This window comes from Otolemur garnettii, unplaced genomic scaffold (assembly GCF_000181295.1).
Source record: "Otolemur garnettii isolate 467f Iridium unplaced genomic scaffold, OtoGar3 scaffold00136, whole genome shotgun sequence".
Taxonomy (NCBI): domain Eukaryota; kingdom Metazoa; phylum Chordata; class Mammalia; order Primates; family Galagidae; genus Otolemur; species Otolemur garnettii.
This window is the reverse complement of record NW_003852531.1, coordinates 2061265-2078150: the sequence shown is the minus strand read 5'-3', so window position 1 is coordinate 2078150 and position 16886 is coordinate 2061265. Positions and strand designations below refer to the sequence as shown.

Below are 16886 nucleotides of genomic sequence, written 5' to 3'. Positions count from 1 at the left end.
AAAGGAGAAAGCAGAGAGCAATTCCAAATGCCCTGATTTTACGCAGGGAAGACTCAAGTAGGTGAAAGGCCAGCCACAAGAGACATGAATTGCTAATGATGACCCACATTTATTGAGTACTACGTTTACTCAAGACATTGTGTACAGTATGTTTCATGGGTCAGCTCAGGGAAACCTCACAGCCCCTCTCTGGGAGAGTCATTATCATTATACCCATTTTACAAATGAAGAAAGTCAGATTCAGAGTGAATTAATATAACCAAGGTCACTTGCCTGCCTACATCTGTCTGCCATAAGAAGCCAAATACTTTTACTGCAAAGATATCTGTGCAAGTATTTAAAACTTTTTAAATTAAAACATCATTTAAAAGTAAATAAATTAAAAGTTTGAAGTTACTTAATTTTACTTGCTGAAATTCTTGATACAGACAATATTCTAAAATTGATTCTATAACTAGAAATTAAGTTAAGCAGGTTAAAAATGACTACTTGTAATAGACCTATATTACTATATAATGATTAAGCCTTAAAATCATAGAACTTCTTGAGTCCTTGTTTCAAAAATTTTACTTGCTATATTTGGCTGTGTGTGTGTTGTAAAAAATCCTGAAATGCTGGTAACTATTTCACCATAGTTTATATCTATTTTAACAATGAACATTCCCAAAGTGAACATTCTGAGTTTGGGAAACCTTAAACTTCAAGGCTAATGACACCCGCGTACCTTTGACTACCTGTGTTTATAGACATCTGCACAGGGATGTGGTTAACCATGGGTGCTCATCTGTAAAGGAGATTGGGGAAAGGAAATGTAAAACGCCCTATTTAGCTCCCTCGCTCAGACAACCGCAGAGTTGGATTTAATTTTTGTCATGTCCCTGTGATAGCCACAGTACCTTGACTTCCTTCGACACTTAGCTCTTGTGGTGGTTCCAGAACATCTTCGGGATGTGGGAAACAGAGTCCATGGAAAGGCCCCAAGTCAAAGCAGGCATGTAACAGTTCCATGTTCACGCTTGAGCACACGCTCATGAACCCGACTGCTGCGCCTTTCACCTGAAACGTCCAGAAGGCCGCATTAGTCTATCAGACTGCAAACGGCTCTCACCGTGAAACCTGCTCGAGCCCTCAGCATGTGGTCAGTTGGTGGTTTGGCAGGCACTTGGAGATCTTTAAAGGAGGAAGAAGTATCTTTCCTACATAGTTCTATTATCTAACACAATGCACAAACAAAATCCTCAAAAAAAAGTCCGATGAGTGACCACTGTGGAGAATCCTAGAGGTATGTAACTAATTTGGAGATCTGCCAGAGAGTCCTTGAGGGAAACTACTGGAACTTAACACTTGCCCCCTGTGCACAGAAATGCCCCAGCCTGCCCCATGTCCTCTGCCAGCTACTATCTTTTTTTTAGCCCACAGCATGCCTGGCCCTTCTGTCCGCCCTTCCCCCTCCCTCCATGCACAGTTCCAGAGTCAGGCCAGGCTGGCTCACCAGGAGGACATCATCCTCAAACACATCATCTCCTGCTACCCTAACAGGTGCTTGGTTGTGATGCTTATGCAAGGGTCTCTGTGATTTTAGGATTTTGATGAGGAATATATAGGTGGCAATATGAGTAACTATCTGATCTGGACCTATTATTGATACTATAATATTATAAATTAACAACAGATTTCAATTCATATTCCACATTGAGAGATGACTGTGATTGTAGTTCATTACTATGTCCCTTTAATAATTCTGTGTTTTATTCTTTTCTATAAAGTATTTAAAATTTAAAAAGAGAGGGAGAATATATAGTTCTTTTTATTGCACATAAACAATTTCTGTTGATTATTAAGTAGATTTTAAGCAAATTCTGACAGCTGTGATTGGAAACCAGCATTTGCTGGATCCCTCAAGTGTCCAGACTCCATTTCTGAGACAACCATTCCATTCAGAAAGTGGAAGAGCTCAACAATCACAGGCATTACCCGTTCCCGAGAATGCAGCATCTTTCCATAAATGCCCAGGTGGAGAAAATGGTCAATGCTTTAACCTCCTAAAATAGAAAATCCACTGTAATAAAGCTCAGTCTTTTAAATGGCACAGCAAAATTAGGTATTAAACCATTTGTTCTTATAAATATGTCTGCAGTTAAAAATCATTTGTTCTTAAACATGCATCTGTAAAATAAATGTGAGACTCCCTTTATTTTCCCCTTAATACTGAAATACAAGGGAAATTTTAAAAAATTAATTTTCCATGCATATTCCTTTTTTATACAGGCCCCCCAAAATGATACTTGCTGTTAAAGTCTGGATTTACACAGCTGTTTTATAAAGCCATTGGCACTTTAATAAAAGTCCAAAATAAACATTTTAATTTTTTTCCCAAATAACAAGTGATTGTTTGTCTTGTTTGCGCTCGTGAACAAAGGCTGCCTAGCCGTGCTTGTCTGGCTTCTCTATAATTTTAGGCCCAAGACTCAGCAGACGCTGATTAACCAATCCATCTACCATATGTGCAGAAAGAGACGGCCAGCCTCACTCTCTGCAGGGAAAATTGGCATCCATCTTGGTTCACATGGAGATGTCCTTCTAATCTACAGCCACGCTGGCTCAATGAGAGTTCGATGGCCTCAAATACCTTTTGCTGGCTTCATGGCGAGCTGCATGTGCATGATAAGAATGTATTATTTATAAGACCGCTGTTAGTAATGAGCTATTACACTAATGGCTCATTGTGTTTGGAATTTGATTTCAAATGGCATGGATCACACATTCTGACGAAAATGAGAAAAACATGTTTTGCCATTAGAAACAAAGATTTAACGTCCTCCAATTCTACAACCTGTTATATCCCCATCATTCATCCAGGGTTGCAGCAATTTACAAAAGTTCACAATTATACACTGAAACAGAGCAAGGACATATGTGGAAGTGTCTGCTTTCCCCTTTGAGATACACTGTTCTTAAAGATGACTTTGCAGAAGTATCCAAATGCACACACAAATCTTTGTGCATTTATTTTCTGAAAAAAAAAATGGATTTAAGGGACTGTTTTACTTGTATAATAAACAGGCATTGACTTCAGGCTGGCATCTATCTCCCAGGGGACAGAGTACCTTCTATTACAAAGTGTCTTCAATACTTCATCCCAGAGAACAAAACTGACAGTTTTCTCGTCGTTCTTGCTTCTCTGTGAAGACCTGCACGATGATGCCTGAGGTTTAGATCACTGGAAAACCACAGGCATAGGGGCCCTATCTTCCTAAACAGGTCCACTTATACTCACATGTATACTTGTTTATGCTGCTATCCAGAAAGCCCTACAGCCACTCACTTCTGGGGGACAGTGTTCCACAGTGAGGGCTGTGCCCTTGTGACCATGGCCGCTTTGTTCCTCTCCTCCTGATGCCACGTGCATGGCTGGCCTGGCAGGCTCTCCCTGCCTGTGGGTCAGTGGGCCCTACTCAGACCACTGCTGCCCATGCCCTGGCTCCTGCCAAAGCAGATGCTCTGCCCATCTGTCTTTAGAAGGCGCCCTTGGCCTCCAACCTCCTGTCCCTGAAATCACAGCTTGGAGCAAACACCAGATGTCGAGGTAAGCCAGGATACAGTTGTGATGAGGAACCTGCAGCCAAGTGGCAACTCAAAACTCCTCCAAAGTAGCTATCAAGCCCCCCAAAGTCCTCAGACCTAAGAAGGCTTGGACTAGTTGGGGTTTCCTAGGGGCACAGGCACAGCTTCCAGGCATTCTGCATGAGTGGCCTGTAACTGCGGGGTTTGGGAACAGACAGACATGACGCATGAGGGCTGTCCACAAAGTCCAGCTGTGGATCATGTAAGACACACATGCTGCTGGATACTTCCTTGATAGGCCTTATATTCTGTTCCGTTATCTCTGGTCAGTGATGGCTGCCTCACAGTACGGTATGCCAGTAATTGCCTGATTAGTATTCAGGGAAAATCTGCCTGGATCTGTAGCACTGACTGATGTCAATGGTGTAAATACTCTCCTGGTGGCCAACTTCAAGTTGCAGTAGCATGTCATTACACATTATATCCACTGTCCAGAGAATGCAGACATGAAACCTCCACAGCATAGGTAACAGTAAAGTTACTGTTACAGAGGGACAAGACAGCGGACCGGAAGCAGCCTGTGTGTGCCACTTTTGAGGAAAGGATCAAGGGTTGCAAGTGGATGCCCACCTAGGGATGGGCCTTCTTGGATAGAGCATTGTGAATCATTGGAGAAGAAGGGGGCATTCTGAGCAAAGGAGAAGGTTGTGGGTAATCCACTTGGCAAGATCAGAAGGTCAATGGGGGAGGCATCCACACATGGGGAAAGATAGGAGGAGAGATACTGGAGACACTGCGACCCAAACTGTAATGGGTCCCCCACTTCTGGGACCCTCCATGCTGATTAGGGAGCTGCTGGGAGTCTGTGCAGGACACTGTGCCAGACAACAGGCACTGCAGGGACCTGGCGGCTTCCGTTCCTGGGTTGCAGCACCTGATTCCACTCTGAACTCTCAGGTCCAGAGGACCTGGTTACACAGGGACCTGCTTTCCTGCAGCTGCCTCTGCATTGCCCCAGCCAGGCTGAGGAGGGAGCAGGAAGAGAGGACATCCTCTTGCACCTGTGACTAGGAGCTGAGCACTCCTCCCTCCCACAGGGGATTTGAGCAGCACAGGCACCAAAGACACCACCTGAGAAGCCCTGCAGCACCTGGCCCTGCACAGCGGAGAGCACCAGCTGCCTGGCCCCAGCCCATGCTCCCACCCAGCCCCAGGCTCTGCCCCAGTGGTTCCTTCTATGCTGCTCCCTAGCCCTGCAGCTCTGTCTCCAAGGCTCCACTGCTACCACCCCATCCCATGGATCTGCCCCGATAGTTTCTGTGCCACAGGATCACCTGGCCCTGTGGTCCCAACCCCAAGTCTCCAGTGCTGCTGCTGGGCCTAGTAGCCCTGCCCCTGAGCCTCCAGTGCACCTGCCAGGCAGTGCAGCTTCGCCCTTAAAGCTGTAGTACTGTTGTCAGAACCCAAGGCCCTGCCACTACTGCTCCCACTGGCTGCCTGGTGGCAAATTCCCCACAGTCCAGCACTCTGCCAGGTACTCACTGGCCTTGAGCTGCCATCACACCTGGGCTGAATTGGATCAAACACCTATAGCCCTGACACCCATGATCACTGCCTAGACAGCCTCACCAGCTGCCACCATCATTGCTGCAGGGAGAAATGAACAGAGAAATCTGCAATGCCAGGCTCCATGGAGGGGCCTCACTCAGTCCCAACTTGAGCTTCCAACAGTTGCCTCAGGAATGACCCACAACTCAGCACAAAAATCATCCAGCAGCAGTTTGGAATGTGACAATCGCAGGGGAATGGGGCAACACAGAACGGCTGCAGTATAGGCTTTCAGTATATCTGCTCTTCCCCTGCTAGGTCAATCTCCCGAGTAAGTCACAAAAATGCCATCTAACAACCTCTCCTTTGCATTAAGAGAACAGATATGCTGAAATCTGCCTGCCCTTAGCTGAGAGGTTTCAGATGAGAAGAAACCAATAAAAGAATTCTGGCAACACAAAGAAAACAAGCCAGTTAGACACCCCCAGCAATCATAATAGGTCTGCATAAGTGGACCCCAACCAAAAAGAAATTATTCATATGTCATAAATGGAATTCAGAATACAGATGGTAAAAAAAGATGAATAGGATTGAAGAGAAAGTTGAAAACAAACAAAGAAAAAAAACAATATTTCAGGACAGAAATGAAAAACTTGCTAAAGAGACAGACAATGTAAGAAGGGATAGAACAACTTAAAGAAACGAAAGAGTCACTTAGGGAATTTCAAAATATAGCAAAAAGCTTCAATAACAGGCTAGATGAAGCAGAAGAAAAAAATTCAGAGCTTGAATACAAGGCCCTCCAATCCAGTCAATCAAATGCAGAAAAGAGAAAAAAAAGAATGAACAATCACTCAGAAACATGGGACCATGTGAAGTGGACCGATACACAAATTATAGGTATCCCCAAGGGAGAAGAAGAAGAACCAAAAAGCATGGAAAATCTGTTCCACGGAATTGTTGATTAGAACATCGCTGGTATCCAAAGATTCAGATGTCCAGATACCAGATGGTCACTGAACACCAGGAAGATTCATAGTAAATAGGGAATCTCCAGGACAAGGCATCAACTTGGCCAAAATCAAACTGAACAGGAAAATCCTATGAGTAGCAGGACAAAAGTCACAGTGAAGCTACAAAGGAAAACTCATCATCAGCTAACAGGAGACTTCTCAGCAGAGGCCTTATAAGCCAGAAGGGACTGGGCCCTACTCTTGTTCTTTATGATTACCTACCCCCTTTTTTCTTACCACCGACCCCCACCTCTGGTCAATTTCTATTCCTAACCCCAGTCCATCTGATGCCTCAATTCTTCCCAACCCAGGTCTCCCTCCACTTACCAGGTCTCTGGCCAACATAATGGTAAAGACCCTTTCACACTGCACAGATTTAGAAGACTCAGGGAATATAGAAAAGAAATGCAGAAAAATAGTTTAGACCTTATAGGATATGTCCCTGAGAGCCGCTAGCTGCCACTTTTACTATCCAATCTCAGTTTTACTCTTCTCGAACAGAATAACTTCTAGCCAAGAATTTTAATGAAGTTTCATAAGTGATGGAGAAATAAAGACGTTTCCAGACAAGAAAACACTAAGGCAATGGTTCTCAACCTGTGGGTCACGACCCCTTTGGGGATCTCCTGCATATCAAATATTTACATTATGATTCATAACAGTAGCAAAATTACAGTTATGAAGTAGCATTAAAAACAATTTCATGGTTGGGGGTCACCACAACATGAGGAACTGTATTAAAGGCATTAGGAAGGTTGAGAAGCACTGCACTAAGGGAATTTGTCACAATTAGACCTGCCCTACAGGAAATACTCAGAACTGCATTGTATGTGGAAGAGCACAATAGATGCCCATGGTGTAAAAAAACTCAAAAGTTACAGCTCAGGGCTCTTACAAAACAATAGCACAGGAGAGAAACAAAACAACAAGGTGAGGAACGGTATTCCAGAGAGCAGTACTAACCCTGAAGGTGCATGGTCTTTATCCTTTACTAACCCTGAAGGTACATGGTCTTTATCCTTTACCAACCCTGAAGGCGCATGGTCTTTATCTCTCACTTACCAGACAAGTGCATGAAGTCTTCAAGAAACATCTAACTTGCAAAGACTTACACAGACTCAAGGTATAGGGCCAGAAAAAAATTCCATGTAAATAGAAACAAATATATAGCAATTCTCATTTCAGATAAAATAATTTTAACTCAACAATGACAAAAAAAAAAGACACAGATGGTCATTATACAATAATAAAGAGAACAATTCAACAAGAAGAGATAACAATCCTAAGTCTATATGCACCTGACATAGGAGCTCCCAGATTTGTAAAGCAAATTCTACTATACCTAAGCAAAGAGATAAACAGTAGCATCATAATTGCTAGAGACATTAACACCCCACAGAAAGAACTAGACAGATGACTGAAGCACTAAATCAGTAAAGAAACACTAGACTTAAGGGGCGGCACCAGTGGCTCAAAGGAGTAGGGCGCCGGCCCCATATGCTGGAGGTGGCGGGTTCAAACCCAGCCCAGGCCAAAACCTGCAAAAAAGAAAGAAAGAAAGAAATACTAGACATAAATGGAACTCTAGAACAAATGGACCTAATAGACATTTAAAGAACATTCTACCCCCAAACTACTGAATATACATAGTTTTCTTTAACACATGGTCTAAGATTGATCATATCCAGCCAACGAAACAGTGTCAGCAAATTCAAAAAAATCAAAATCATACAATGTATCATTGCAGACCACAGTGGAATAAAACTAGAAATCAATTTCAAGAAAAATCCTCAACTCTACAGAAAGTCATGGAAATTAAACAACCTGATGCTGAATCATCCCTGCGTCAATGGTCAAATTAAGATGGAAATCAAAAGATTTCTCAAATTGAACAACTAAGGGGACACAAGCTATCAAAATCTATAGAACACAGAAAAAGCAGTCAATAGCCTTAAAAGCCTACATTAAACAGCCAGAAAGATCACAAAGGAACAACTCGTCTCAAAGAACTAGAAAAAGAAGAGCAACCCAAACCCAAAGCCAGCAGAATAAAAGAAATAACAAAGCTCACAGTAGTGCTAAGTTAGAAATTAAACCAAAAGAGATCAGAGAAACAAAAAGCTGGTTCTTTGAAAAGATAAACAAAATTGATAGACCATTAGCTAGATTACCCAGAAATAGAAAAGTGAGGATTCAAATAAGCACAATCAGGAATGACAAGAGAGACATCACAACTGATACTACAGAAATACAAAACATCATCTGCGAATATGACAAACATCTCTACACACGCAAACCAGAAAATAGAGGAAACGGATAAATTCCTGGAAACACAACCTGCCGAGTATGACTCAAGAAACGGAAATCCTCCACAGAACAATAATGAACAGCGAGATGAGCAGTAATAAAAACTCTTCCAAACAAAAAAGTCCCTGCACCACACAGACTCACAGCCAAACGCCACCAGACCTACGAAAGACTGATACCAATCCTCCAGTAGCTACTCCATAACCTGGGGGAGGGAGTCCTTTCTAACTCTATGAAACCAGCGTCATCTTTATACTAGAGCCATGAAAGGACACAGCAAAAACAGAAAATACAGGCCAATATTCCCGTATCTATAAACATAGATATAAAATACTAGCAAATCAAATTTAACAACACATCATTAAAATAATCTCCCATGACATAGTGGGTTTCATCACAGGGATGCAAGGATGGCTTAGTGTATGCAAATCAATAAACATGACTCACCACATAAAGAGAAGCAAAAACAAAGACTATATGATCATCTCAACAGATGTAGTAAAAGCCTTCGACAAGATCCAGCACCCTTTCATGATAGAACCCCCCAGCAAACTCGATGTAAAAGAAACATACCTCAATGTTATACAAGCCATATGCAACAGACTTATAGCTAAAATCATAGTGAGTGGGGAAAAGTTGAAAGCATTACCCCTACCTACTAGAACAAGGTAAGAACGCCCACTGTCACCACTTCTATTCAGGATAGTACTGGAAGTCCTAGCCAGAGCAATCAGACAAGACAAAGAAATAAAATGTATCCAAATAGCGAAAGAGGCTGTCATCAAAGGCTCAAAAAACAGTAGATGCTGGTGTGGATGCAGAGAGATAGGAACACTTTAGACATAGTTGGCGAGGCTGCAAATTAGTACAGCCTCTGTGAAAAACACAGAAATTCCTCAAAGAAATAAGTTCTGTCCAGCAATCCCACTACTGGATGTCTACCCAAAGGAAAGGAAGTCATTTTATCAAAAAGATACATGCAGTTGAATATTTATCACAGCACAATTCACAATTGCAAAGATGTGGAACCATCTTAAGTGCCCATCAATTCATGAGTGGAGTAAGAAAATTTGTTATACACACACACACACAGAGAGACCATGGAAAACTACTCAAACACAGGCAGGAACCAGATGACAGCTTTTGAAGCAACCTGGATGGAACTGGAGACCTTTATCCTAATGCAAATCAATAAACATGATTCACTACATAAGTAGCAAAGTATCTCAGGAATGGATAAACAGATGCCACATTCTAATAAGTGGGAGTGAAGCGATGGGCACACACGGGCACAAGGAGATACAAAGCTCACTGGAAAGCAACAAATGGTGGAGGCCGGGAGGGGATGAGGGGTAAAATCTGACCTATAGGATACGATGAACACTATTCTGGTGATGGGCACATTAAAAGTCTGGACTTAGCACTATACGTGTAGTAAAATATTTATACCCTTTCAATATTTTGAAATTAAAAGATAGTAAAATAATCAGAGGTAATGAATCTTGAGTATTAAGTTCAATACAATTTATTACACTGTAAGTTTATATAATTTTTAATAATGTCTGTGTTTAACAAGCAGTCTGCAAAGTTCCTAAGGATTTAATAATCAACCCTCCTGAGCCAGAACAAGCTCCTAAAGGGCCCCCAGGGCAGCAGGTGGGAGGGCAGTAACAGCACTAATCTTGAATCCCAAAAGGCTTCCGACATCAGAGGCACTCAGTTCAGACTGGGGGGCCCCTTGAAGGTCAGCTCACAGGTCTTAATTCTGCCCTTCCACGTTAAGATGGAGGTCCAGGGACTCTTCTCCACAGAACACAAAACTCTGATGCCCGAGGCAGCTCGGCCTGGGGGAGGGGATCAGGCTGGACTTGGGCCTATTCTGAGATGCCAGAGGGTCCCGGCAGGCTGGGAATGCAATCTTCAGCCTGTGGCTTTGCTCTGTTGTTTCTGTTTGTTTACACACTCTGGAAGTGTGCAACGGGGCAAGAGAGAGAAAGATTGTGGGGAAAGAGGTCACCAAGCTTCTCCACAAGCACTAACTCAAGTGATCTGGGGTGAAGCTACTACCTTGAAACCAAGGAATTAAAAGCTTTCCAAAAACAGAGGCCTGGTTAAACTGGGTGGATACAGTTTGGTCAGTAAAGGTCCTTTTGGGGGTCTGTAGGAATCATTTTACTTCTCAGTAGTTTTTGTCTAGTTGTATGAAGATGTGATCTTCCCAAATGGTGCTCCTGGGTCCAATACTCCCCATCCCTTCCTTAATCATGAACCTGAAGCTAATGGCCAAACGAGAAGGTGTAAAAGCAAGGCCTTGAAGGACAATGCAAAAACCCAAATTATGAAAAAATAGAATGTTTAAAAATAAAGTAAAATCCTTTCAATGTAGTACCTCAGAATATAATTTTTAGGGCCAGTTCTCACCTTCAGAAACCAATGCCCCTTTGCCTCTAAATTCATTCCTTTCTTCACCAGATGTGTTTTACCATCATGTAGATAAGTGGTTCACCCCCTAAGCTGCCCATTGGAATCATCTGGGAAGGTTTCAAAACACCCAGATTGTGTCCCACTCCGTGAGATTTATTTAATTGGCCTGCATTCACTCCAAGCATCCACACTTTTAAAAAATGACATAAAATTCAGTTACCATAAAAATAATCCTTAAAAAGTGCACAACTCAGTGGTCTTATTTAATACTATATTCACAAGGTTGGGCACCCCTCATCACTATCTAGTTCATTTTTGTCTCCCCCCAAAGAAACCCTGTCCCCATTTCCGGTCACTCGCCTTTCCCTTCTCCCTCCAGACACCGGTCTGTGGCTCTGTCTCCACAATGTTCTTCTCTAGGCTTCACGTGAAGGTGATGGTGGGACGTGGCCTTGCCATCTGGTTTCTCTCCCTCAGCATACACTTCAAGGTTCAGATCCGCTGCAGCGCGTACCACTGTGCTTCACTTTCTTTTATTCCTAATGATTTCCGTTGCATGGGGACACCACATCAGCTAGTAATGAACATTTGGGCTGTTTCCACTTTTCAGATATTATTATTGATAACGATGCTGCTGTGAAACGTGTGCACAAGTCTTTGTGTGGATGTGTTTTCAATTCTAGGCACAGAATTCGGGTCAAATGGTAATTCAATGTTTAACTTGTGCGGGAAATGCCAGGCTGTCTTCCTAAACGGCCACACACTTCACACTCCCACCTCCTTGCCGGCACCTACGATTGCCCCTTTTTATTACAGTCACCCTCACAGAGGGACAGTGGTCTCTCCACGTGGGTTTGATCGGCATCTCCTTAAGGTTAAGCATCTTTTCATGTGCGTATTGGTTGGGAAATACCTATTTGAACCCTTTGCCACATTTTATTGCATTATTTGACTCTTGTTTTAAGAGTTCTTTATATTTTCTGGATCCAACTTCCTTAGCACAGTATGGACAGCCTAAAAGTCTTCCAGATGATTCTCACCTGCACCAGGTTTTAGAACCTGTGATACAGAACAAAGCCTTGGAGAAATCTGGATTCCAAGTTTCAATAAAGTCAAGACCCATGAAACAGCCCTTGCAGTTACAGCACATGAGAAAGGAGCATGTGGAGAAAGATGGACCAGAGCAGCGGTTCTCAACTTCCTAATGCCACAAGGTGTTTTCATCATTACAAAGGGGTCGCGACCCTCAGGTTGAGAACCGCTGGACTAGAGGGTGTGGGTTCTGTCTTTCAGGACTAATGGGCCAGGCCTGATTGTTTTAGAAAAGCCAGACATTCAACTTGTCATAGACACTTTCTGAATTTTTATGTTAGTCATTAATTCAACACCATTCAACACCATGTAGACCCTGAATCAAGCCATGAGGAAACACGGAACAAATCTAGACTGAGAGATATGCTGGAAGGAACTGACCCAGACTCGTCAAAGACCTCGCGCGGTCATCCCACAGACAGCGGTGGACCAGGGTGCTGCTCCGGATTAAGAGAGACCGCAGAGCCAGGTGCTGGGATGTGGAATGAACCACCTGGATTTACTCATGGGATATTCAGTCAATCTATCTGTAGATTAGCTGGTAGGATTGTAGGAACCATAATTGCCTGATTTGGGTCAGAATACAATAGTCATGTAAGAGAACAGCCTTGCTTCTGAGAAATATACACTGAAGTATTTAGAAGTAAAGGGACATTATGTTCACAACTTACTCTCAAATGGTTTAGAACAAACTGTGTGTGTGTGTGTGTCTATATCTGTGTAGACACATTAGAGAAAGCAAGCAAGGGAATGATAAAGCAAATGTTAACATCTGGGTCCTTATAAATTTTCTGTAAGTGTGAAATTATGTCCAAACAAAAAGTTAAGAAACATTAAGCTCTTTCCAACTCAAAAACTCTACCTGCCAGCAGAACGCTCGATTGTGATCTCTGATGTCTAGATCCTGAGACACCTAGAAACCGCCCTGCACACCCAGGGATGACCTTCTCCTTCCCGCAGCTCTGATCCTACTTCTAGGAACCTACAGCAGCCTGTGTGTCTGAGGGGACCTTATGAAAGAAAGCCGCAGGCCGGTAACCCTGGGGAGAGGGAATTGCCAAGGCTCAGAAGCTGGCCTGGGGCCCCTGCAAGGGGGGGACAGGAAGGCCTGGGACGAGGACAGGGGGGCAGGGGGAGCTGCTCCAGGCGTGTGCCACAGGCCAAGAGGACAGCACTCATTTCTCTACTCAGTGTACCCCAGGAGGGTCCGTCACCAACCTCACACACGACAGCGTGATTCTCTTCATCTTGGGCTTCTATTAGCTCAGCCAGGAAGTATTCGCCGTACGTTTCCTTCAGAATGGTGTTGTAGTGCATAAATACTGGCATGAGTTCGTCATGATCTTCCACCCTGGACAACAAAGGCTTAAGTTCAGTGTCCATTCAATCACCCGTTCCTTCCACAGAGCAACTCCCGTATGCCAGACCCTTTTGGAAGTGCCAGGGATACAGCAGTACTCTCATAAATGAACTTACATTCTAGTAGGAGAAACATGATAAAAGTAACAAATTTAAATAATGTTCAAACATTTCAAATAGTGATATGTGCTTTGGGATGGAAAACAAGAGGATCCAGTGGTCAGGGAGGACCTCTGTAAGGAGGGACACCTGACAGAGGGGAAGGGGAGGAAGGTATTTTGAAACCTGAAGGTAGAACATTCCAGGCAGCAGGAAAACAATCAGCATGTTTGGGTGTGGAATGTACAGCAGCATTTGTCATGGGCCAAAGGACAAGAAGCTGGGTACAGCATTTCCCAGGGGTGTTCCAACAATCACCACTCCTGTTATATAGTCCCCAGCTCCCAGCACTGCATCCCCTACCAGAGAATTCCAGGGCCTACAAATCACAACCTTCTATAGGTCTCCTCCTGGAGGGTCACAGCTACAGATGAAGAACTCTGAGAAGCACTACAATAAATAATACCTTCTTCAGGAATTGCCCAAAACTCTTTATTCCTAAGACATCACTACACTTCCCATGGGAAAAATGCTGGTGTAAGGTGGCTCTGCTCACTGTCCTGGGGACATGCTGCTTAACTGCCATTATCAGGACATTTACAGTGCCCCAGACAACCAGTGGAGCATTCGGGAGCGCGACTCAGTGATGTGGCTCGTGGATTCCATCTTGCTAGCATGTTTGACGTTCCCGCCTTCTTTTCAGTACATTCTTGGGTAAATTTAGGTTCTATTTTACTTGCCTGGGATGTTCTTTTTTTTTTTTTTTTGGCCTGGGATGTTCTTATACTTTTCCTGTTCCAGTTGTATTCCTTTTATCTTCTACTACATCTGACTTGGCTACTAACCTTTATTCCCACTCACCCCCCCACACACACACCCCATTTTATCTTCTGGGGTGCTCTCCTTGGCATTGACACCTGCTCCCTCTACTGAGTGATCAGTGTGCACGTCAGGCTGTATCCAGATGATCTCTGGGGCTCAACTTCTCACAGCGGTCCCGGGAGGGAGGCTTTGCCACCTTCACTTCACAGAGGGAGGAGAGCAAGGCTCCTGGGGAGGAGGATCTGCCTGAGGTGACAGAGAGCTGGCTGCAGAGCCATACTGTGTGCTTCCTCTGCTCCAGCACTGGGCTGAGCTGACAGTGTACTTCTTGACATTTCTTTTAAAAATTCACAAGAGGAAGTGAAACAGTTGAGGGGGAGTCCTTGGTTCGGGGGCCAGAGGCCATGGTCCAGCCAACCCATCACCACTCTTTCAGCCCCTGCAGGAACAATCCCCTGATCCTGCCACAGCTCTACTCCCTTCACCAAGAGCTTCAAACTGGAGGACTCCTCGCCCTCTGGATGAAAATCTCCACCAGCTCCCAGGATGAAAGTGTTACCTCTGGTGATACAGGTATAACTTCTGGAATTATGTTGGTTTTTCATAAAAAACAGAAAGTATCTTGATGAAGAAATATTAACACATATATTTGAAAAACCAGACCTCTGCTCTGTGAAACCTCAGAGCTAAGGAGAGCGTTAGCCAACAGATCATGGTACAAGACAGAAAAGCACAGAGGGTAACAGCTGGGGGACCTCCCCTATGACTCTCCAGGTTAGATCTTATTTTTAATCTCTTGTCAACCCTCTCTGGAGCAGAGATAGCAGGGGGTCCTTACCAGGAAACCACATTTTTTTTCACTGTCAACCCAGCTCTGATGTTATCACCAACAGTCTTACTCTGTCTTGCCAGGACGTCAGGGGAAGCACTAGTGCTGAGACCACGACCGGGCGGGCACAGACACCAACGCTTTTAGAACAAGCATGGCTGCAGTCCTGATGCTGCTGTCACTTTTCAAGCTATTTCAGCTCTCACTAAGTTTTAAAAAGGAGTCTTGACCACTTGTCCAGCTATTTTTTTGGTTATGTGACCACTGTAAACATTATCAGTGGTCACCTATGGACAAGCTGCACCAAGACTCCACCAGAAGTGTGTCCAAGTCTTATGATGCTCTTTAGAAAAGATTAGAGAGAAAGAGATCCAGCCAGGCCGTCACAGCCTGAGGTGGGAGCCAGACTTTCTGGGTCTGGATCCTGCTTCTGCCTCATCCTAGCAATGACCTTTGTACTTTACCTCGCAATGTCCCAGTTTTCTCAACTTTCATAAAAATGGTAAATGGTCAGATAAGAACATATGTGAAGTGTTATAGCTGCTTTCATCATCATTACTTAGTTAGAAAACAACAGAGAGGACAACTGGAGAACGTCCACAATTGGGAGGCAGAATGAGAGGGTTTCTACTACAGAAGCTGGAATCACCGCACTTGCTTCTCACGGGCTACCGCAGGTATAATCTCTATGTTCCATCCACTGTTACTAATCTTAGAACACTGCTTGGTTTTTGTTGTTGTTGTTGTTCTGTTTTGTTTGTTTTTCTTAATGCCAATAAGCAAGCACACACCAAAAAAAAAATCTTTTTTTTTGAGACAGGCTCTTGCTATGTTGCCTAGGCTGGAATGCAGTGGCTAATCACAAGCACAATCGTAGCCCACTGCAGCCTTGAACCCCTGGCCTCAAGTGATCCTCCTGCCTCAGTGCCCCAAGTAGCTTAGACTCCAGCTATGCCATTATGTCTAAAACTTGTTTTCTCTGCTTTCTCAAAAACTCCTGCAACCTCCTTGCTGTTTCTGGGATGGGCACAAGGTCCTTCACATCCATCTTCCTACCCTTATCACCAACAGTGACAAGAGTTGATCCACTCACTGTCCTACCAGGGGACCTTGCCACCTTCCCTCCTGTCCACCTCCGTTCTTCTCCAGCACTCTGAGCCCTGTGCCTGCCCCACACGCCGGGGCTCAGCTCTACACCCTCCAGGGACTCTTTCCTTTCCTTCTCCCTTCCCAGGAATCCAATGCCAGGGTTACCACAGAATCCACATTGTCCAGTTCTGGTGTTAATTTCTTACAACAAGGTATGGTATCTTCTCAACCAGGCAATATGCTCTTTGGGGACACAGAGGGAGTGGTGCACCTGTTCTGTAGAGAGCAATCCCGCACAATCGCTAAGCTTGGGGGGTGTCTAAGTAGTCTGAAGCCGTAGTCCCGTGTGGTGGCTCTGTAACCCCTCTACTTAGCCTTCTGACTCTACAGATGGGAAACCCAGCAAAGTCACTTCAACACTAAGCCTTGGTTTTCTCTTCTTCAAAACGAGTGAGGACAAGACTAGCTATGAGGATGCAATGTGGTGACAAAACAGTCCTCTCAAGCCTCAAGCCTCCCTGGTGCACAGTGAGCCCTCAGCAAGCGTTTGCTCTCCACACAAGCTCTCAGAACCTGGCTGAACCTAGAATATCCTGCCTTGCAGGAACAACTCATTTGCCCACATAACTTCTCTGTAAGAATCCTTGATGATGGCTCGGCGCCTATAGCTCAACCGGCTAAGGCGCCAGCCACGTACACCTAAGGTGGCGGGTTCGAATCCCCAGCCCGGGCCCGCCAAA

General features: G+C 44.2%; 1 protein-coding gene across 1 annotated transcript in view; it reads right to left on the bottom strand.

The window, feature by feature from the left end:
- Positions 1 to 16886, bottom strand: part of CFAP61 (cilia and flagella associated protein 61) — a 307795-nt gene that overhangs the window by 257430 nt on the left and 33479 nt on the right. The window contains exons 7-8 of the mRNA XM_003798465.2: positions 13167 to 13299; positions 897 to 1056 (exon numbers count right to left, since the gene is read on the bottom strand). Coding sequence (XP_003798513.1) covers positions 897 to 1056; positions 13167 to 13299 — 293 coding nt within the window. The remainder of the gene's footprint in view (positions 1 to 896; positions 1057 to 13166; positions 13300 to 16886) is intronic.